The following is a 23,887-nucleotide window of genomic DNA, read 5'->3' on the forward strand; positions in this document are numbered from 1 at the left end:
GTCACAGATCCCAGAGGAGAGTCCAAGTGTGTCCGCGGTTACCATGTGTGAGCCTGACCTTTCTAATACTGTACTTGAATAGGATCCTACTTCCACCATTTGTGTGCCCTCTGCAAATGTGGGGATGAGCAGCACAAGTCAACATGCTGATGTAGAAATCGAGAATGCTTCTGTGGAATTGCACGAGGAGGATATTTATGTAGTTAGCGATAACAACAAGGATGTTGATGATGACGAGGATGTTGATGCTGAGTATGTTTGTTGTAAAAACTGTCAATCAGGCAACAGTTGTTGTTGCCTATGGTGGGAAAAATCCCATTGTTGCCATGCCTGGGCAAAGGACCAAAAAATCCACTTCTCATGTGTGGAATTATTTCCACCCTAATCCAGACAACCTTTGCCAAACCATTTGTAACCATTGCCATGTAACAGTAAGTAGAGGTAAGGACCTTAACCATCTAGGAACCTCCTCCCTGTTACGTCACTTGCAGCACATTCATCAAATTGGAAAGGGTATTTCAAATTATGAAACTTTGGGGACAAAAAAATGAACAACAATCAGTCCAGTGTCACCTAGCTGCTCCCTTCTATGTGGATCCAAGCATCTGCAATCTCCACCACCAACACCTGCATCATCATCAACATCCTCATTAGTGATCGGAAGTAGTCCTGCATTCAATTTCATGACTGACTCCTCTCCTATCTGTGATTCCTCAGAAGGATTCTTGAGTGCTATGCCTGTTACTTCTGCTGGGGGTGGATCTTCATCCCAGAAAGGGACCAAGAAGACTACTACTAGTATTAATTTAAAAAACAATTGACTATTAAACAGTCCTTTGATAGAGGAAGTAAGTATAACAGCTGGCACCCAGTTTCACAGTAGATCACTGATGCCATGACGGTGATCGTGTTGTGTGTGGGGACCGTCCGATATGTCGGTCGTCGCATTGCAAGGTGTATATTGCACCGTGTATAACTGCTTTGGGGCTTGTTTACATTTGGAAGTAAGTCAATTTTATGGCACACCTTTCAGATGTAGCTCATAGGTGTTGCTTTTACAATCTCCCTGAAAAGCTTTTTTATAAGTAGGCAAGTATGCCCTGCACGGCGTACAGGACAGCCATTCTGTGGCAGGACTCTTTTAAAAAAAATTACGACATTTTTGTCAGTAGGAAACAGTGATCTCACTAGGCCCAGATTAACAATGGAGGGATGGGACTAAAGCTCCAGGCCTCCACATAAAATAGGCCCATCATCATGACAGCATGAGGATGACCTGCCGCCCAGCTGGCCACGCCATTAATTGTATTTCTATCAATACTATTGATCTATCAGCTCTATTGTCTCCCTAGAGGAGGAAAAATTTAATCATTTTGTGAGGAAAATAGAGCTGATAGTGTAGAGGGTGTACACAGGGGCGTATCTACCCATTGGCCAGGATGGCACTCACCAGACCGCCGTCTGAAGGCACTCACCAGTCCGCCGTCTGGGGGAGGTGCCCCGCCCAGTAGTGCCACCCACGGCCTGGGGGTCATATAGAAGTTCTGTAATGTAAGCGGCCACCAGCAGGTACGTGTGCAAACACACAACAAAGTCAGCAAGTGAGTGACTGGCACCGCTATCTCTCTCGCTATGGCCACGCGCCGGCTTTGCAAGCTTTTTATAGGCGTGGACACATGTGTGTGCAGCTCTGTCATATGCACATGAATGTTATAGTCTATGTTAAGTTTTTCTAAAAATATGGGGGGGCACCAGTTCGTTACTTTGCCAGGTGCGCTTGGACCCCTAGATACACTCCTGGGTGTACACGCCCACATGGCTCTGCCACACCCAAACAGCGCTGGTCACACCTACTCCACTTCTCACAATAGCCCCTAGATTATTATGAGCCATCGGCCCATGTGGGCCTTAATCCGGCCCTGGAATTCACCTAAGCAGAAATAAAAAATAATTTGGACAATGTTTTACCTTTTAATATTACTGGTAATGCAATTTTATGTCTTTATGATTCAACCTCTTGAGAAGATTTTTTTATTTTTCATGTCCTCTATAACATGGGAACATGTATTACCTGTCTCACATACAATATCATGCTACTTTTCAGCAGCCTACACTGCAGATCACTCAGGGTAGAAATATGTATACATTTAGATAACAGGATGGAGTTTAAATATGAAATACTAGACCGTAATACATCTAAGCACTGTACACCCTGCAGCAACTAATTGCCATGGTTTATACAGTTAAAGTTGACAGAGTTCTTTCTTGAACACAGCAAATGACGGAGCCAGTGGTGCTTCGCTGTACATTTGCTCCAAGCCGTTCTCATTTCAAAATTCTCCAAGGAGATCCGAAAATGGAATTTGACTACAATTTGCGTTTTAATAGAAACTAAGCAAAACTAAGTAAAAGTTACAAAGGACTCAAATCTGTTTAGAATAAAAAATATTTGTGATTACAGATTTACAGTGGATATAGAACACGTGTAAAGAAATATATCATAACATTGAGTTTGATGTAAGTTTGAATTTTTTTTTTTTTATTTAAACCTTACCTAAATAACTTTGTAACCATGTGGGCCGCTCGCCCACAAAGGCAGTTCCTAAAGTTCAGATATTGTTGTGAAAAGCTGTCTCTGATCCTTTGCTCATTTGTGTGAATATGTTAAATAAATAAAGCTGTGTGCAAGTATGGTGGACAAACAAATCACTTTCTACCACTGTTAGTAGGCTTGTGATTCCTACTGGGCTCGTCCCCCAAATGCAGCCCAAACTATTTGTTGTCTGTATTAACTACTACACTATTTTCCACTCATATCACTAAATTGTGTCCTGGTACCACATGTTATGTGTCACAGTAGGGCCTACGTAAAAAAACACACAAACCATAGCAACCTTTCCAATATTTGCTTCCATTTCTCTGAATATACCAGTCCAGAATGCTGTAATTTGATATCTGAATGGTTGCTATGGGTTACAGCACGTCATTGCTTTTTGTACCATGTCACTAAATAAGGCTCAATAATTTGCTTTTGAAAAAAATTGTTAATGTTGGTGACCAGAAATAATGACCATTTGTATGAGACATCCATGGATGGAAGACTGCATGATAGGTGCCCTTAAAACATAAAAGTAATTAGTCTAAAAGTAATACTTCTTCCCGGAGAAACAGCATACCAGCCAGCCCATCAACAAATTAGACTTTGACCCAGCCCTACCCATATTAATCCTAGTCTGGGCAAACCACAACCATTTGGGGCAATACCGTCCGCAAACCCTTTCTGGTAGCCAATGCAACAATAGCCATGTCAGTTTTTAATCTTACAGATTACCTACTTAATCTCTCTACCCCTCTTTCTCCTTTCCATGCAATAGTTCAATCACCTGTACATAGCGGTGACAGGCTTTTTTTTGTTGAACCAGTATTCATGAGGTTGAAGCCTATGAACTTACTGTCAATACAGCCTATCAACTCACCAAGAAACAGTGACATCATTAAAAATACTCAACTCACTAGGAAGCAGGGACCTCACTGAGAATGTGTCTTGTCACTTCACCAAGAACCAGTGACATCACTCAGAACACAGTGCCTGTTTCAGAGGTGTACGCAATGCCAACGTCAGACGTAGTGGAGCGATTTCTTGCTGCTGCACACACGTCAAATCCACACTGCGCACGCACAGCGATAGATTAGCAACGGTGGATGCAGTGATGATTTATTCGCAAAGCGAGTGGCAGGTAGTCAACGTTTGGAGGAGGTAATGGGGGGGGACCGTTTCATTGGCGTGCCCTAGTGAGCCTCTGCAAATTCGCACACCGCTTGAAAGGCCCAAGAATTTTAGGTGAGATGGAATTTCCAGACAGTTTTGAGTTGCTTAGATGTTCGATGTGCGACCAATGCACCCAATGTTTCATCTTTTGTATGCAAGCGGCAGATGTGAAACGTCTCTGTGCACAAGACATCAGCTATGTCATTAGCATATTTTCGCAAGCCCACTGCATCAAAAATCTCAGTTGTGAATGTAACTGCGTCCACCTCTGAATCAGTCCCATAGCCTTTTCCTTCACCAGGAACCAGTGACATCACTGAGAACATAGCCTTTTCCTTCACCAGGAACCAGTGACATCACTGAGAACATAGCCTTTTCCTTCACCAGGAACCAGTGACATCACTGAGAACATAGCTTATCACTTCATCAGGAACCAGTGACATCACTGAGAACATGGCCTATCACTTCACCAGGAAGCAGTGACATCATGAGAACATAGCCTATCACTTTATCAGACAACCACACACAACACAGAAATCCAACCTATCACTTCACCAGGAACCAGTGACATCACTGAGACAATGCAGCAATCTGTCCACATTACAATTTTAAAAGGCATTGTGTAATATTTCATGTAGACTCCTACATGTCATTATTTAATCATCTGAAAGTAGGACATTTATGGTAGAACAGTGCTACTTAGCTTTTAGCATGAAAAGCAAATATTTACCAAAACATAGTAAAAACAAGGAAATATTGGAACAATGGATAACATAATCTGGACTTATGCTAGGTACACACTATAACGACAAATCGGTTAGCAGACCGATTCACCGTCTGAGCGGCCGATTCATAAGCTATACACCCTAACCAATTGGCCTCTCTAAATGTCTGGCCTTACATCACAATTTGGCAGGCATTTAAATTTGCCCGCTCAGTTGTGATGTCAGTGTCAGAGTCCCTGCAGCCAGTGTACATGTGGGTGATGGGTCGCCCCATATACACAGCCAGACGCACCGATATCTTTCAGATATAACGACATCGGCTGTGCTGCAGGACGTTGTATAACGACATCGGCTGTGCTGATAGGTCTGTGAAAGACGTTGTTCACAGACATATCGGGTGTGCACACCCCTGATACACTGGCGATATATCGTTCATTGATCGATCTAACGATATATAGACAAGTGTGTACCCAGTATAAGGATTGCTGCACTATGGTGCATATTGGTGCCCCCTAGTATGTGCCATCACACCATGGGTGCAACATGGGGGAATAAAATGTATTGTATAGAGAGAGTGCAGCATTTATGGCGTCTCTACAATCTAAACCATCTAATAATTAATAATTATGGAATATTACAGCTGTAAACAAGCGCCAGAGCAGTGGTTTCATTTGCTAATGCAATCCTCTCCAGAAGTCCCTGCTACTTTATTGTGAGCCGCGGCTGGTGATACACACATTAAAAGCAATTAAATAATAAGTCACTTCCTCTACGTGGAGTCTCAGAATAAGATAACATCCCGGCTTGCGGTTTCCATAGGTCTCTCTTGTTGTTTCTGCTCACTGTACCTTGCATGTTGATAGTAGTAAATGACTGCTATCGTGGCAGCGTTTAGAAATATACTGAGGAGTAGAATCCAGTATGAATACCCGTAAGTGTTCCGACTAGTCCCAAACACGTCGAACGATGTGTCCATGGCGATTGCCAGTTCCTTCTGCATTTTGTTTGCCTCCATATTAATAGCACACAGGATCATGGCAAGAAGGACAAAGACCCCTGGAAGAATCAATGGATTAATCAATTATTAAATCAAGTGGTAAGGTAACTAATAACAATTTGCATAACATCCTATTTTCTATTAAACTGCCTTAATGAAGGGTGAACAGGGTCATGTTCCCTGGTCCCATCAAGACAGTGTTCCTAGGGGAAGTAGTCAGGAAGCCAACAGACGAAATCCCGACCGCCGGCTTCTCGATTGTCTAATCCCGACAAGGTACAAATGACAGGCGTCGAAATCCTGACGCCTGTCATTAGACCTACGCCGGGAGCCCGACACCGGCATACCGATTGAAGGTAAACCGAGTGCCAGGTGCAGACAGCTGCGGGGGAGGGGGGAGGGTTAGGCTAGGGGAAGGGGGCGTTAGGGTTAGGCACCCCCGGGGGCAGGTTAAGGTTAGGCACCCTCTGGGAGACTTAGGGTTAGGCTGCGGGGAAGGGGGGGTTAGGTTTAGGCACTTAGAGGGGGGTTAGTCACTTGGGGACGAGGTTAGGGTTAGGCACCCCTAAGGGAGGCTTAGGGGTGGGGGTAGGTTAGTGAGTAATCGGTATGATTTACCGCCGGACCCCTGCCCTGCGGTTCAAATCCCGACAGCGGCAGCCCGAAAAGAATGACAATCCCGATCGTCCCCAGGTAAGTATTCACTAACCTATTCTACCCCCTAACCCTCCCTTAGGGGTGCCTAACCCTAACCTTCCCCACAGTGCCTAACCCTAATCCCCCCTCTAAGTGCCTAAACCTAACCCCCCCTTCCCGGCCGCCTAAACCTAAGTCCACCGGGGGGGTGCCTAACTCTGAGACCCCCCCGGGGGTGCCTATCCCCAACCCTCCTTCCCCCTAGCCTAACCGTAACCTCCCGGCGGGGTGCCTAACCCTAAATCCCCCCGGGAACCCTAAACCTAACCCTCCCCCCCCCCGCAGCTGTCCACGCTCGGCGCCCGGCATCACTTCAATTGGGATGTCGGGCGCCGGTCTCCCGGCATCGGTAAAATGACAGGCGCCTAGATTTAGATGACTGTCATTTAACCCTCGCCGGGATTAAGCAGTTGGGAAGCCGGCTGTCGGGATTAGGTCCGCCGGCTTCCCGACTGCATACCGTTAGCGATACTTACCTAAGTGAGCGATTGGGATTTTCACCCATGCGGCCGGCAGTAAATCATACCGATTCCCAACCACAGACATCCTATCAATTTAACCTAGATGGAAAATGTCATAAAATGCTAATGGTAATGCCCCCTGGTATTCTAGGAAGAGAAGAGCTGATTGTGGCAGAGGGGACTGTGGACCTCATTCAGAGTCGGTTGTTGTGGCTGCTCAGTCGTAAGGTAAAAGGGGCCGGATATGCAAATGAAGCGCTCGCAAGTTGCGTTGTTAAGATGGGATCGTTAGCTGGACGAGCGAGGGGAGGATGTGGCCGTAAGACTAAAAATACGACCCCCTTCTCGTTCGCATTACACGCCATCTCCGGGCATATAAGGATTAATCGAGACCATCGGGAACCATCGGAGCTGTTCGTAGAGCTTAAGGTTGACCATACCCTCTCTTAAGCACTACGATCTAGTCAGTGTAAAAACCTCCCATGTCACATGTGCCATGACACTACTTAGTTAATTATGCACTCCCATAAAACGCCGTTTGCATAGCCAGGCACGCTTGCGTTCGGATCTCCACTCCCCCATTCACAAGCACCTTCCCCTGTTACCACCCACAAACGCCTCATCCTGTCACTCAAACTAACGACCTGGCTGTGTTCAAGGAGAGAGCAATTTCTGATCGTAATAGCTAGTTTGCGCACACGCATTGCGAATTTTACGCATGCGCAGTTTAGCGAACATCGGTGGCGTACGACCGAGCGGCCGCAATGACCGACTCTGAATGAGGTCCTGTGATAGTTCAGCTAAGATGACCAAAATGATCTCTAGGTCAAATTAAGGGCCGTATTCAATTAGACGCGAAAAGCCGTTTTTCGCGAAAAAGTATCACGTATTATGTAATTTCGCCAGGTGGAAACTTCTCGCCGTATTCAATTACAAATAGTTTGCGAAAAGCCAATGCAATGTAATAGGCGAAAAAGTCTCGCCTATGAATAGGTGGTGAAAAAAGCGCAAAATTGTGGTTTTGGGCTGCAAAGTTGAATTTCGCCGGGACACATTTTCGCATCCTTTGGAACTGAATACGGTGAATAGCAGGGATGCCCCCGATAAGTTTCCGTGGCCATAACATGCGATGTAGGCGAAAAGTGCGGCAGGCAAAACCTTTCTGACTTTTCGCGGCTAATTGAATACCGCCCTAAGAGGGAATAAAACATCAAATATACAAAGTAAGACATTTCTGGGTGTAAGAATGCCAGGACATACCTCTGTACCAGTGACATCTCTGAGAATGTACTGACTCCTGTGAACGGTGGTCGTACTTCACAAATAATGGTTATGACACTGGTTACGGGTTTAATGATTACTGGCGACATGCTCATGAATATTGTTCCAGCTTACAAAATGGCTGCCCCCACATATCAACTTCATCTCTCAGACCTGGGAGCACCTAATATTTGCCTACTATCACAGAATGTCAGGGAGACTCCCAAATTTAAGGAAGTAATTTCTGACTATTGGGTGAGTAGGCCACAGTCCCGGGTCCTTTCCTGAGAAGTATGTGTTGGGTGGGGCCTTGATGACGTGTTTTGTTGCAAATAGCATCATCATAGCTCCACATCCAGCTGCTCACCTAACTGCTAGAGGCAAGGCTATGATGACGTGACTTGAGTCAATGCACTCTCATCACACTTGACCCTTGAACCTTCCCTGTGGAATCGGGTGTACAGTCACACAACAGTCTTGGTGTGAACTTTTAGGATTGGGAATGTTGAGAGGCATGCTCTGCATTCACATAACTCTAAGAATCGCACCTCCAATTTTCAATGTATAGGTAAGTAATCACATGAAGGCAATACACATTCCTCTGTCTATCAAGTCTGCTGCCTGGGAGTCAAGCTCAACTCTTCCCTCTCCTTCACTCCCCATATTGAGTCCCTCAGCAATTCCTGATTATTCCTCCTCCACAACATCTCCAGGATCTGGCCCTTCCTCACTTTAGAAGCAACCAACAGTCTCATTCCCTTGTTCATTATCTTTCGTCTAAACTACTGTAAAAAGTGCCACATTGTACCTCTCTAGTCTGTCCTACATGCTTTATTTTCCTCTATGTCAGTTGAACTTAAGCTGACCCTCTCTGCCTATCATTACACTGGATCCTTGTCTCCTACAGAAGCATGTTGAATCTACTCACCCTGACCTACAAACCTTTTTTTCACCTTCCCACCTCCTCCGCTCTGCCCATGACCCCTTAATCGCTACAAGATTGATTACCTGTTTGCATTCCCACCTTCAGAATGTTGTCTGTGCTGTTCCTGACCTGTGGAACACACTCACATATCCTATAGGATCAGCCACTAGTCTCCAAGGTTCCAAACATGCCCTCAAAACTCACTTCTTCATTCAAGTCCATCTGCCTTCCTAACTCCCCTGCCTTTGCTATCATCACCACTCCCCTTGCCGTGCCACCATATTTGTTTCCGTCCCTTCCCTCTAAGACAATATTTCCCAACCTTGGTCCTCAAGGCACACTAACAGTCCATGATTTGAGGATATCCATGGTTGAGCACAGATGTTAAATCAAAATAACTGAGGGCACTAATTAAATCCTGTGCTCAAGTATAGCTATCCTTAAAACCTGGATATGTAAGCTCCAATGAGCAGGTCCCTCTTCCCTTGTGTTTCTCTTCTTATCACAGTTCCCCTGCTGCACTGTTTCTCTATCCCATGAGCACTGGCCTAACAACAAGTGCTGCTTATCACTGATGCTCACTATTTTGTTAGTCACTCTTTATACTTTGCAAATGTTGTTCATTGCTTAATTTTTGAAATAGCTTCTGCCAACCTTGTTTTCATTTGAGGTGTTCTAGTTGTATTGCTTTGCACAGGGGCCCTGTCGCAGGAGTGGCCCACATGACTAGCAGCACTATACAGACTGGCAGCAGCGCATCCACCCACCACTCACACCCATGTCACTGTGCATCCTGTCCAATGACTGCTATGTAGCCTATCCTATTCAAGTGAACGTTGGCACAAAGCACCTCTCCCCCCACCCCTTACCGGCTGCCCACATGGTGTCACACCTATCTCTTGCATTGATGAGGTCAATACATTTGTTATTGCTCAGCTTTAACTTGACAGATCGAGATAAAACAAAGTGCAGGTTATTTTCTAGGAGTTTCCACTACACAATGATGCAGTTTTCATGAAAATCGTTTTTGTCGTTTTTGCGCCAACTTGGAACAAACAGCAGACACAGCTTTCTTATTATATTAGTATAGATAATTAGGTATTATTCATTGTTGTCTGTGCATTGTTTAATACTTTAAATGTGATCTCCATTCATTCCCCATGTACAGTGTTGACGACCATTTGCGGAATATTTCAAATAAAAGATAATAGTAATAACATGCAGTATATGAGGCTGACTGTGGCCAATTCCTTGTAACATTAGGTCATCCTCCGTACAACTGTGATTGGAAGGCATGTGGAGATTGTCCTCAATATATTGAACCAGTAAATAAAATAGGTAAGCAACTGGGAATATAAGATGATTTTTTTACACTTATATATTTGCCTGAAGTGTACATGTCTAACATCCAATGAAACATATACTATTAATCTAGCACAGTATTAAATATAAATTACACAGTGTGAGATTCTATTAAGCACTAAAGGGCATTCTGTTTGTTTTACTGATTGACCTTTAGTAAATCAAGACCTCCCCTCAATGTACTTCTAGACCTGGAAGATGTGTTCATGCCCAGACATCAACCCATGGAAACAAAATTGCCTTTAGGGAAATCTCTTCTAATGTCAGCCAAGTATCTCCTTTTATCTGTTACTAATTATTAACGATTTGCTTCCTGTGCTAGCATGCCCATTTATTTATTGAAGGCTTTCTTCATTGGCTCAAATACAATAGAATTTTGCTCTGTACATTTTGTCAAAGCAGAAATCCCATGAAAAATGAGAAGTGTAATCACTGTGGCGAACTATAATGAGGATCCGGGTAATTATCATTTTCCCTTGGTTTGTTTCTTCAGTCAGCTATTAATGATTTATAACTCTAGAGCAGTAGTCAGGGAACAGGGGTAAATTACCCAACATGGGGTAAAAAAAGAAATTCCTGGGGGTAATGGACGTGCAGCCGGGCATGCATATGAATCATTCTAGAATATAGAATGATTCATATGCGTGCCCGGCTGTGCCGCAGGGAGGCTCTTCTGAACTCCAGCTTCCGCCTCTCTCCATGCGCACTATGGGAGAGACATCATGACATCTCTCCCATAGTTCCGAGGAGCAGCCGGGTGGACAGGACAGCGGCGGAGGAAGGAGCGGGGATTAAGGTAAGTGTTTTTTGGGGTTTTTTTTGTACAAGCGGCACTACAGGGGCATGATATGGGGGCACTACTACAAGGGCATGATATGGAGGCACTACTACAGGGGCACTATATGGGTGCACTACTACAGGGGCATTATATGGGGGCACTACTACAGGGGCATAACTATGGGGGCACTACTACAGGGGCATTATATGGGGGCACTACTATAGGGGCATTATATGGGGGCAATACTACAGCGGCACTACTACAGGGACATTATATGGGGCACTACTACAGGGGCATAACTATGGGGGCACTACTACAGGGGCATTATATGGGGGCACTACTACAGGGGCATAACTATGGGGCATTACATGGGGGCACTACTATATGATTTCCTTCCTTTCAAATCAAGGGGGTAACGTCGGTGTATCTAAATATATTTTGGGGTAAAAGGTAAAAAAGTTCCCTGACCCCTGTTCTAGAGGGTTTCCACTGTATCATGTGACTACAGAGTGTCACGTGGCAACCACAGTCACATGACACGTGATATAGTGTAGGCTTTGGCACACCCGCTCTACTCAGTCTGTTCTATGCACTGTAGAATCCTCCCCCTCCTAAGCCCCCCTCTTCCTTTATGTGACATGCTGAGAGCTGGTAGCATGCGCGCGCGTGTATGTGTGTTTGTGAGTCTGGCAGTCATACTGTAAATGTCCGTAAATCTCGTTTACTTACCGTTTATTGCAGACCATACATAAACTCCAAGAGGGCCCAGGAAAGTCAGATATGGATTGCTCACACTGTTAAAGCAAGTAATCCCTGAACCCAGTAAAGCAGATAGCAGACTGACGACCAGGCACAATATGATTATGACGTGGGTAACTTTAACGCTGCTTGTTTCCTTTAATATCTGTAAAACTGAATTTTAAATAAAGATAGTAAGTAACTTAAGTGGCAGGTAAACGATACATGTGATCAGCAGTGGCTGCAGAGGTGAGGCTGCAGTGCAGTCCAAAATTCAAACAGGGGAGTCACACCAACTGCCCTTCCAAACATCGTTGACTGGGACTCACCTCTGGAGCTTCCACTGCATGTAATACAGCAGTTGTACCTGGGAGTAAGTAAAGTACATGTCTATAATGTGTAATGTCTTTTTCTGTAGGCTTTGGTTTCTTTTGCAATTATAATTTTTTAAGTATAAGAAATCCAGCAGATATAATCAATTCAGCACCAGGACATTAGAAACAGTTAAATCACCAACACATTTCTCCATAACATCAATGGCCAATTTGACTTCCTCTCGGGGACAACTACAATATGCTCCATATTGAAGGATTTTGCCCACTCTGGTGGGACCAGCACTACAGCAGACATTGTACACTGATTTTATCTTATATCTTGGTTTTAACCCTTCAGAAATGTCCAGATATGCTTGATTTAAATTTTGCATACAGATTTGTTCTTAAACACTTTGGCTCTTGTGCGACTCATCCGCGCTCTGCATCTATTTTGGTCAAAATGTGCATCCTAATCGCATAATTAAAAAAACTAGAAGCCACAAAACTACATTACAGTCCACTGGGGCGGGCGGCATTAGTACATCTGTGTGCGACTGAGGGCCTGATTCAGAGATGGATGCAGTGCTGATGTTTACGCAGATGAGCGATTATTGGTGGTCTGCGCATATGTCTGATATCGCTTGCAGTGAGGATTTATTCGCAAAGTGATTGACATGCAGGGACTGTTGTGTGGGCAGCAATGCAGGAATGTCGCAAACATTTTCTGGGCGTGCCTCTGCCTGCAACTGCGATTCCGTATGCAGTTAAAATGGCCACAGCTCATTAGGAAACATATATGTAAATTGTGTTTATGCACGCTTCCATTTTCATCACTCAGTGGAAGTGCCCAGCAGTCCTGGAGATGGTGGGCTGCCCCTAGCCTCTCTCCCACTCTGCGTACATGCATCTATGTTGATAGCTTAGCCGTGTTGGATTCTACAGCTACTACTAGGAAATCGAATTTAGTTGTTAGGTTCTGTAGCATCGCTATTGCAACTTCCTTGTCAATTACTTGGACTCCTACAGATGTTAGCTGCTGAGATAAAGACATCATCTTATCAATATAGTCATTCATGAGACCTTTGTCTTCATACACTGTATGCTGGGCTATCCACATGTCATATGCTGACATTTTCCTGTGAATTATGCCCAAAGCAGGACAGATATGATGGTAACCCCTGGCTGTATACCATATACCTGCCCTCTATATGTACTGCACTGCCATATACCCCCTGACTAAATAAAACATACTCTACTCTTTAGTAAAGAGGCTTTAATTACCAGTAACCACTGGAACCATGCCAGAACTGCAGTACGTGGCTGGGTTGCTTGCAGTGACTGGCAGGCAGGGGAAGGGCGGCTCCTCCTCTCCTCCCTGGGTTTTCACACCAGGGACAGTCACGAGATGACATTATATAGCCGGTGGCGAGACCAGCAATATTGGCAGACATTACAATGGTAGGTGGCAGTGGTGTGCAATGGAGGTTAGTCCATACGGCAGTTGACTTAACTAGGTGAAGGTTTATTAAACAGGGAGAAACAGGAGCAGGTAAGTGCAGAGTTAATGCAGGGTGACAAGGTCACTGGCATCATAGTGGAAGGCAGGTATATTTGCCCTATATTCCTGACTTATGTGTTTTGAAACCTCAAAGGAAGATGTTTGTGTTAGGAGCTTTTTGGGCTGTTAGCTTCGCAGGAGGCTAATTAGGGCTTTCAGCTGTGTGGCTGTGTTTTAAGGCTGTCAGGCTGATCAGTATAGAGAGACACTGCCTGAGGAAAGGAGAGTCTTTTTGTGTCTCTCTGAGAGAAACAGGTCACTGAGACCAGGTAAACTACGTCTTTTTAAAACTTCTTGTACCTTGTTTTATTAGTGAGCTAGGGGGGTCATTCAGACCCTCTCGCGAGCAAAGGATGCTTGCAAGCAGGTCGATGTTCCCCCACTGCGCATGCGCACGATGGAGGGAGCTCTGTCGTGCGCATGTGCGAGACCTGGAGAGCGACGGGCTCTCCATCGCTCCGGGTCTCGCACCAAAGGGGGCGTGCTGTCGATGTTGATTGACAGCACACCCCCTTTGGTGGGCATGCCAGGGGCGTGCCTGCCAGACGGAGGCGTTCCCATGGGAACGCCTACCGTCTGCAGCCGGTCCCACTGACATCACTAGTGATATCAGTGGGAGTGATTTTGGCTCTGATAGAGCCAAAATCACTCCAGGGCTTGCGGCAGCGAGACCCTACCGCAGGGTCTCCGTCGCAAGCCCGATGGTCGCGATGGTCAAGACCATCGCGACCATCATCATGGACGCTCGCATATGCTGTGGGTGGTCACCCACGCTATGCGAGCGGCCAGGAGGCCGCTCCATATTCATGGAGGAGGGCACTGATTCAGAGCGAGCGCTCTGGTCAGAGCGTCCGGCTCTGAATCAGGCCCAAGGATCACTTTTGTGTTTAGTTAGTGCCAGACGGCAAAGTGTTTGTTTCTGTTTATTTTTGTTTTGCTGCATAATAAAATTGTCTGAGGCCAATTGCACCAGGACCAAAGGACTTTGTGTGGTTTCTCAGCTGCTGCGCATAGCCATCTACCCCAGGAGATGGTACCAGTTCCCCGACCCTGTTACAACAGGGTATCTGGATTGTCCAGTTTCAGCCTGGAATGTTTGTAGGATTGCTGGGCGTTGTGGTGTGCCACATGTTGCACTCACTGTACGCAGTATATTACCAGTGATGGCAGCAGGATTATAGATATAGACTGCGGTGGTGGCACAGTGTTAATTAGAGTCTCATGGGGCTCTCCATAATTTAGGGGTATGTCCAATATGCCGGACGAAGCTGGATATACGTGTCAGGAAGCTGTGCATATCGGAGGTCGCGCTTCTGGCAGTCTGCACCGGATCCTAGTTCCCGTCAGCAATACAGCAGTAAACAGAGGCAGCACATAATGCCACCGGCTGCTGGCCCTGGTGCAATGCCCCAACTGCACCACTGCGAGTTACGTACCTGGCTAAGGAACAAATGATCAGTGTTCATAACTAACCCCAGGGGCAACTAAATAGGGGAGGAGGCCTCTGTGCAGTCTCTGTGCCCCCCCCCCCGCCCCGCCATCTATTACGCATGTGCGGGTCTCCAGATGCATAGCACCAGATGTTCCCATTGGTTTCTCTAGTGTATATGCGCAGATTCTCAGTAGAATGGTGGCCATGCCATTTTCCTGGTGAGAGGCAAGTATGATGTTTGGGTGCAGGGTGTGCACTCAAGCAAACCCTGCCTGTGCGTCAGCCGTCTCTTCACTCCTGCGTCAGAGCCCTCTTTATTATAGATGGCGTTGTGCCGCTGCAGCCTATAAGCTACATGTCGTAAGACTAGCCGGAATCAGGAGTGAAGAGATCGCTGACACAGCCACTTCACTCCCAGCACATCGCAGGGTCAGGCAACTTTCAGAGCTCCTGCCCCTGCGGGTGCTCTTTAAGACATCCGGGCGGTATGATTAGGGCCGCCGAGAGCCGCGCCGGGCCCAGGTGACAGGGGTGTGTGACCTAATTGCAGGAGGAGTAGCCACGCCCCATTAGAAAACAAAAAGAAAAAAAATCATTTTTGCAGCGCCGCGAAGCCCGGTACACAGCCAATGGGGGGTGTGATCGCTCCCCCCCATAGGCATAGTAGACTGCTCTGGCTGCTGCTTTAGCAGCCACAGCAGTCTCCCAGTGCAGCCCAGCTCACAGCAGTGTGGGCTGGGCTGCTGTGATGTAAGAGGGAGGGGGAGCGGTCCCGGGTAATTAGTACCTGCTCCTCTCCCCTCTCGGCGCCCCTGGGTATGATTACATTCTGCAATATCGCGCCAAGATCACATTTAATATGATAAATGGACCCCGATAGTGTATCATGGTTCCCACGGAAAGGAACAGGCAATATTATGTTAGACCACAGGTTCTCAAACTCGGTCCTCAGGACCCCAAACAGAGCATGTTTTCCATGTCTCCACACTGTATCAAGTAAAATAATTAGCTCCACCTGTGGACCTTTTAAAATGTGTCATTGAGTAATGATTACACCTGTGCACCTGCTGGGTGACCTGCAAAATGTGAACTGTGTGGGGGTCCTGAGGATCGAGTTTGAGAACCTCTGTGTTAGACCAGGAATTTTAGTGCATAAACCAATCTGAAATAGAGGGAAGGAAGGAAACAATAACTGGTATATGTGCAGTGGTAAAGCAGTCCAGATTTTACTGCAATGATTGACGACCGACAAGACCCGGATATGAATAATGCAATGTACGGTCACACAGTCCAGATGTCAGATAAGAGAAAACGGGAACTGTGAAACATGGCAAAGCCAAACAGACAATGATCAGACTAGGATGACTCAAAGTTATAAACAATCAGCAGGATATGGGCCAAGGTTGTGCTGCTCATAGCACAGGACAAGGGTTTAACCTAGAGGTTGCAAATAAATAAGAGATCCAGATTGGCAGACACAGGGAAAGGGTTGTCACAACCAACAACTCTGCCAATGAGGGGTTACAAAGCAAAATGCTAATTACCTTGCAAATTACAAGGCAGATGTGATCAAGGGTCAGATTGCGATGTACCCGTAGACTGGTGTGCATAAACTGTGTATTGTATTCTGGTTTTGATAAGTAGCCATTTACCTTCTGTTTTGTTAGTGTCTATGTCTTGTGTATATTAGGTTCACTTTTCCTGACCCAGAACCTTCCATCCTGTCTATCTACACTGTTCCCGAATGTGGAATTCCCCTTTGTCATCAAGCAGCTGTCGTCTGCTAATCATTGCAATTACAGTAACTGTGTATTGACGAGGTGTATGGGTATACATTAATTGGGAATTGTTCAGGTGTATGGCATATTATGGGTTTCAGGTGAATCATCACCAAATTGGAGGGTGGTAGATCACTACATAGACAGTGAACAAAAGTATATCCTAAGTACACACACACACACACACACAAACACAAATACCCCCCCCCCCCCTGTATAGGGTTACCAACACCTGATCTCTGATGTGTAAAATCAGGTTTGCAGTGGGAAAATCTCTTTACAGCTACTAAACCAGGATCATACCCATTTGGGGCTTATTTATCATCCTTAATGGGCCCATAACACATGCGGAAACAAAGGTTTCAGCATGCTTTAAGTATCGGGATCATTCTTTTTTGTAAACAGAAAAAAACTGTGCTGCCGTGTCCTATCGGGGTAACAAAATCAAGTTTTTCAGCCCTTAAAATAAAATTTATTCATAGCCAATAAAATACATAATATAGACATGAACAATAAAAATGGCAGCTTCTCAGTAAAAAAAAACCTTTACTAGTCATACAAAAACAGAGCATCAAAAGTAGTTACTTTACCAGCAACAATATAATTGAAGTACTTTGTTTCGGTTGTTCAGTGTAGCTATACAAAGTTCCAATCAGTTAGAGAACAATCACTCCAAAGTGTGAAATATATATTATATTATATACAGTACCGTATCAATTGGAATGAAATCCTATGGAAATAGCATAGGCATGACCCATTGGTATAATGTTCCTGCATGAATGTAGCCACACAGGATAAGATAAATCCTTAGACAGATGGTATATTATATTGGTAAACGGCTGTAATAAGCAGAAGCGTGCAAACCTTTTTATATATAAAGCATCTGATGAACCACGTCTCCTTTCAAACGGATGGGAGCTCTATATGCTGCAGTTTTATGGGCTACTCTTGGCTATCTCGGTCTGGCAGTCCAAGACCAAGACAGTAGGGGAAGTAGGTAGTCACTAGAAAAGTTCCTGCTTCCCCAGTCCTATAAAAAAAAAAAATACTGAATAATGAAGAATGTTTGCAGTGTACCCCCTCTCCTTGAAAACCTTGAACTAGCTCTGTGTTATACAGCAGCATTCTATTAAATGGCTAGACTCAGGACTGTGTGGTCCCCTTGCTGATATCCCCTCCTCAGGTAAGACAGGCTGGGGAAGATCCCATTATAGCAGGGAAACCAATGAGAGTGAGGTCCTTTTGTCACAGTGGATATCAGTTTCCCGACTCCAGTCCTCAGGGCATCCTAACAGTACATGTTTTCCAGGTCCTCCACATAGAATCACAAGTGAAATAATTACTGTAATACCACAGGTGGATCCTTTAAAATGAGTCAGTCAGTAATGAGTACAGCTATGCATCAAGCATCGCATTTTTTATGCGATGCATCCCACCGTTCATTGCATGCAGAATGCATCCCACCAGTATGCATGAAGAAAATCACAAAGGACAGTTCCCGATAAGAGCATGCGTAGACAGAAGTGCATGTCGCGGGGGAAAACTGGGAGGGATCCGATTGGATCTCTCAGTGAACTTTGCGAAGAGAAGCCCATAGGTTTTAATTGGGCAATGCCATCTAAAGATGGCGTTGCCCACCGGCTCCAAGCTGTGGAAAGCTTTGCTTTCCGAAGCCTGGTGCATATGAGAAATGCGGTCAAACATCCGAAAAGTTTATTTTCGGGTGTTTGACCGCATAATAGATAATTTATTTATTTATTTATTACCAGGTATTTATATAGCGCACACATTCTGTAGCTGAATTTAACAGAACAACAGGCATGTGAAAACAAAGCCTGGACCGCACACTTGCGGTTCGCATGACGCGCAGCACCTGGATGACGTCAGTCACGCTGCGACGGCAGCAGCATCTGGCGGGACATCAGGCTTCAGGTGAGTGCACTTTATGACTAATTAAGAGGGTATTTAAGGGAACTGAATTTCTTTCATAGCCATGCTTCTGATGAAGGACCCAATAGGATCAGAAACGCGTTAAGCTTGGCTTTATGTGCTTTGTGGCTTTTGTGATCATCGCTGTCCATCACCACTGTTTATTGGGGAGACACAGTCTGGACCTGTATTTTCAATACCAGCTTGATTTCCATCTGGGTGATCTAAGGAGGACACTGCAAGCAGCTCCGCTCAGCCACATGAGACCTGTTATATGCTGTTTTTATTCCTATATCTTGTAAGTGCAATTGTTTATTAAACATACCTTTAATCTTAAGGCTTTGCACTATTTTTTTCTTTCTGTTCTTGTATTTGCCCATTGCTTGGGAGGTACAATTGTTTTTTCAGAAACAAGGACCTATAACACCAGTGGAACATCCTGTAACAAGGTGGACCCACCTGCAAAGAAGGACTTTGGTTGGACTTTACCAAGTACTGTTACCCCATTTCCATTCATTTATTGGTTTACATGTGGAGATAGGTAGCGCAGAATAAGTACACATCTTATTTTCAAAATGTATTAGTGGGAACCAGACCAGAAGTCTAGTTTGTTATTAAGCTAAGGGAACGCCATGCTTGCCCCTCCTTCAATTTTGCCATAACACGTAATATTTCTGTTGCATTACGACATTTGTTGTTGCCTGTTTTGTCTAATGATTATTTATTTTTACCTGTCTGCTATGACAATGTCTCCCCTTTTAATTTAAGCACTCAGAGCACGAAGCCAAGAACAGTGGAGCTTGTTACTGTATGTGAGACTGTAAGCTCTCACAAGCAGGGCCCTCTTCCCTTATGTGCTTTTCCTTCCCTCGCTTATTCCATTTTGGAAGATGTATGAAGCCCAGAAACGGTATCAGCGCACGTTATGTGCGCTGATACCGCTTCTCCCCGATGTATGATCGGGGGTCTGGGTGGTAAATGACAGAGGCGCTATGCGACCCTGTCATTATTGGCGCTGCTATCTACAAGATAGCAGCGCCAATAGCCTGGGCTATGTACGAACGGTCAGATCGTCTGACCGGCTGGCTGTAGCTGTCGTTATCGACAGCTACAGCCTGGCGCTAGCCCGTCCCCACAGCAGGGACAGTGCTGTCCCTGCTGCGCAGCTGCCGACTCCAGGCTGCGCGAGGGGATCTCGCGATACTTGCGAGATCCCGCGCATGCTCAGTGGAGCCGGCCGGGACTGAGAAACAGGGCATCAGCACTAGGCTGATGCGCTGCTGTCTCTAGCGGGTAGTGCCGGAGGGGGGAGTTAACGCTCCCCCTCTCCGGGCGATGAGATGTTCTTACATCTCATCTGTAGTGCTTCCTGCTTCGCCTCGGTAAAGAGGCGAAGCAGGAAGCGTTATATCGGCACGTTAAGTGCCCCTATCATACATCTACCCCATTGTCTCCAATCCCTTGGGCTCTGCCCCCCTGCTTTGTACTTGGGTATTACGGGCCTGATACAGAGATGTACACTAATGCAAACGCAACTGCATTCTCTCACGGATCACAGTTGCTAAAATATGCTAATGCCTTCCAAAGCACAGCCGAGCATAAGGATGCCCACTGCTGCCTTCTCATGTCAGACCCTCCAACATGACCCCTTCCATCAGGTACAAGATGCTCTGCTCCTGGACTTCCCACTTAATTTATGATTGCAGCCACCTGTGTTAAACTAGTTAATTGCTGAGAATTGTGTTTAAACACAGGTGCCAGCAATCATAAATTAAGTGGGAAGTCCGGGACCGGAGCATTTTGTACCTGATGGAAGAGGTCATGTTGGAGGGTCTGTCATATCCGTCCGACGATGTGCACCAGCGATGTAGACCGGGCAGCCATGCAGCATGTAAGGCAGATCTGACCAGCTGCAAACACTGCAGCTCTCTTGACGCGCAAAGGGATCTCATGCTGCAAAGGCGATCTCAATGGCTAATTTATGCACGCCCATAAAAAAGGCGTTTAAATGGTCAGACATGCCTGCATTAACCTAACCTAACTGTTACCACCACCAAACGCTGACTACCTGTCATTCACTTTGCGAATAAATTCTTTGCGCAAGCGTAATCGCATTACAATCAATGCATATGCGCAGTGTGGCTTACACTCATGCGCTATGGCAAATAATCGCTCAAACCGTGTAAAAATGTGCATTGTGTACATCCTGCAATACTCTGTCATGCTTAGATTTTTTTGTTCATACTGTTTCTGCCTATGTACTTTGTAAGGCGCTGAAGACCACTTGAGCCGCCATATAAAATATAATGATCACACACTGTCGTGTATAAGAACACTGATTCTGTAGGGTCTATTTACTAAGTCTTGGATGGAGATAAGGTAGACAGAAATAAAGTACCAACCAACCAGCTCCTAACTGTCATTTTTCAAACACAGCCTGTAACATGGCAGTTAGGAGCTGATTGGCTGGTACTTTACCTCCTTTCACTTTATCTCCATCCAAGGCATAGTACATAGACCCGTAGAGTCACTTAACTGTCAGCAAAATCCTCCCCTATAGATGTGTGCTCTCATTTTTGTGGATGTTGTCAGGGGAATGGATTGGAGAAAGGCCTAAGAGGTACATTTACTAAAGTGCGGGTTTATATACTGTAAGTGGAGGTGTTGCCCATAGCAACCAATCAGATTCTAGCTGTTATCTTCTAGAAGGTTCTAGATAAATGATAAGTACTGTACAATCTGATTGGTTGCTATCGGCAACATCTCCCGCATTTTAGTAAATATACCCCCTAGTGCAGTGGTTCTCAAACTCGGTCCTCAGGACCCCACACAGTCACCCAGCAGGTGCACAGGTGTGTTCATTACTCACTGACACATTTTAAAAGATCTACAGGTGCAGCTAACTATTTCACTAGTTATTATGTGAGGAGACCGGCTAAACATGCACTGTTTGGGGTCCTGAGGACCGAGTTTGAGAACCTGTGCCCTAGTGCTTCTAAAACACCACCCTACTCATGGCACGGCCTTGCTCCCTTTAGCTGATAATTCCATAGCAGGTGATGTAGAGGTAATGTTCTTAACACAATTATTTCAATACAAAATGTATTTAGTAATATTCAAGTTAATTTGTAATAACACTGACTTGTGTGATGAATTAAAGAAACCAATCGCGTTACACAAAATCTGCTTTAGAAAAGCAAGAGGTTAATTTAGTGTTTCTGAAGTGTTTTTAGTGTTACAAAAAAAATAGTTTGTATTTCCAAAAGACCTTACACAATAATTCATTATGTACTGGTTTATACTTAATTATCTAGACAAGATGACTCATTGCTAGATGACTTCTTGTAAGCTCAACAGATTTCCATGTCAATGGCAAAATGGACCTAACCTTAAAAAAAACAATTATACAATATTTTCCACCTTACATGGTGATCAAAGCTAGTAATAATTCAGATATGTCTATATCACTTTTGGAAAATAACAATGTTGATGGCTATTCAGTATGATCTTTATCACTGTGGGCAGAACAATGGTTAGCTTGTTGCCTCACACCACTGAGGTCTAAGGTTCGATTCCCATCGTGGCTCTATCTGTGTGGAGCTTGTATTTTCTCACCATGTTTGTGTGGGTTTCCTCCGGCTGATCCGGTTTCCTCCCACAATCCAAAAACATACTGGTAGGTTAATTGGCATCTGATCAAAATCAAGACTATATTGTGTGTATGTGTACATGTGGTAGGGAATATAGATTGTAAGCTCCACTGGGGCAGGGATTGAAAGAAATGACTAAATATTCTCTGTAAAGCGCTGCGGAATATGTGTGCGGTATACAGTTAACGGTTAATAAATAGATAATACTCTATTGGTTTACAACAGCAGAAAACTGTGACCTCGGAGGCAGTTGGAGCAACATGACAGTTGCAGTTCAGCACCCAATGGATCTATAAACATGTTCCATCCTACGTTACTATATTGTGAGCAAAAGATTGAATTTTACCTTGCCCACCAGAGGTTGGGGTGTTGAGCGCAACTCCTTCAGTGATAGTCTTTTTGCGAGTAACTTGGAAGAGTCCAAGTTTGACATCTGCAATTCCAGAATAATTCCCTCCAGTGAACCGAACCTCACTCGAAACCCATGCTTGAGTCCCTAGAGAAGTGCAGATGATTGCGAAGGATCCAGCGCTTGATACAAAACCAGCGAAGAACAGCAAAGTCTTCTGTCTCGATGGCATTTTATAATCTATCCCCCTGTGTTCTCTTTCCTCTCTCCTCGCAGACTGGCCTCCAGCCCTGGAAATCTTTTCTGGTGTTAGCAAGTGAAGACGTTAACCGGATTTAATATTTGCATTTTTTTTTCCCATTGAACTTTGCACTCTCAGTAGTAATAAATGTTCCAGTAATTAGACCATGATCTTTAGAACTATGTTGCTATGTAGCGACAATACTGAGAAAAGAGAGAGGTAAAAAAGCCAAGAGAAATCGACATACGCAGTTAATGGGGAACCCACTCATTGAGAGTATAGTTTCTTACTGATCCGATTACTCCTGCTCCTTTACACTACACTCACCTATACCTGTCAGTATATTTAACTTTATGATGAATCTCCTTTTGCACCACAATGTTCTGCCTGTAGTTTGATTGTCACTTTTATATTATTCTTAAATTGCAATATGTGAGAAATGTATATGTACAATTCATTCTGATCGTGTATTCTTGTATCAATATCAAAAAAATATTGTTTATAGCACATTTATTGATTTTATATATGGCGGCACTTAAACATTGTATGTAATAGCAAATACAGTATATTCATTACATTTGTTTTGCTTTGCAAATGTTGAGGCTACAAATAACGCAAATGGGCTGTCAGGGAGTACCACTGTTCTACTGCAATGTGTCTGATATCGTCAATGGTATTCTACTGTTACCACATCTTATATTGTCTTTACATATTGTGCTACATTATTCAGCAAGTAGCGTCAAATACTTAGGGGAACCCTGTGTCCCCTAAGTATTTGAACCCCTGGCAGCCTCTTTGGTTGCGCTAGAGCTATTTGCATCCAATACATTTACCATTATTCGGCAAGTGTTATTCTTCAAGTTCTTACTGGAGAATTGTGATAGAGAAATAACCACCTTACACTGCAATTAGTGGATGTGTATTT

At 44.7% G+C, this 23,887-nt stretch overlaps 1 protein-coding gene across 1 annotated transcript; it reads right to left on the reverse strand.

Annotated features, from left to right (window-relative positions):
• Positions 1-5,275: 5,275 nt before the first annotated feature.
• Positions 5,276-22,953, reverse strand: CLRN3 (clarin 3). Its single transcript, XM_088452175.1, has 3 exons — positions 22,719-22,953; positions 11,703-11,885; positions 5,276-5,550 (listed from the first exon to the last, which is right to left on the reverse strand). Exons 1-3 carry the CDS (start codon positions 22,951-22,953, stop codon positions 5,276-5,278), a joined length of 693 nt encoding a protein of 230 aa, XP_088308301.1.
• Positions 22,954-23,887: the final 934 nt, after the last annotated feature.

The sequence above is a fragment of the Taudactylus pleione genome, unplaced genomic scaffold, assembly GCF_031769625.1.
Source record: "Taudactylus pleione unplaced genomic scaffold, aTauple2 ptg000034l, whole genome shotgun sequence".
NCBI lineage: Eukaryota > Metazoa > Chordata > Amphibia > Anura > Myobatrachidae > Taudactylus > Taudactylus pleione.

Bases quoted from the DNA above. Each gene is read 5' to 3' on its own strand.
- CLRN3 (XM_088452175.1), bottom strand. From the start codon at position 22,953: ATGCCATCGAGACAGAAGACTTTGCTGTTCTTCGCTGGTTTTGTATCA. The intron at 11,886-22,718 runs GTAAAATTCAAT...TTTAAAATTCAG, and splicing joins CCCAACCTCTGGTGGGCAAG to TTTTACAGATATTAAAGGAA. The intron at 5,551-11,702 runs GTAAGTAAACGA...TGATTCTTCCAG, and splicing joins TGTATGGTCTGCAATAAACG to GGGTCTTTGTCCTTCTTGCC.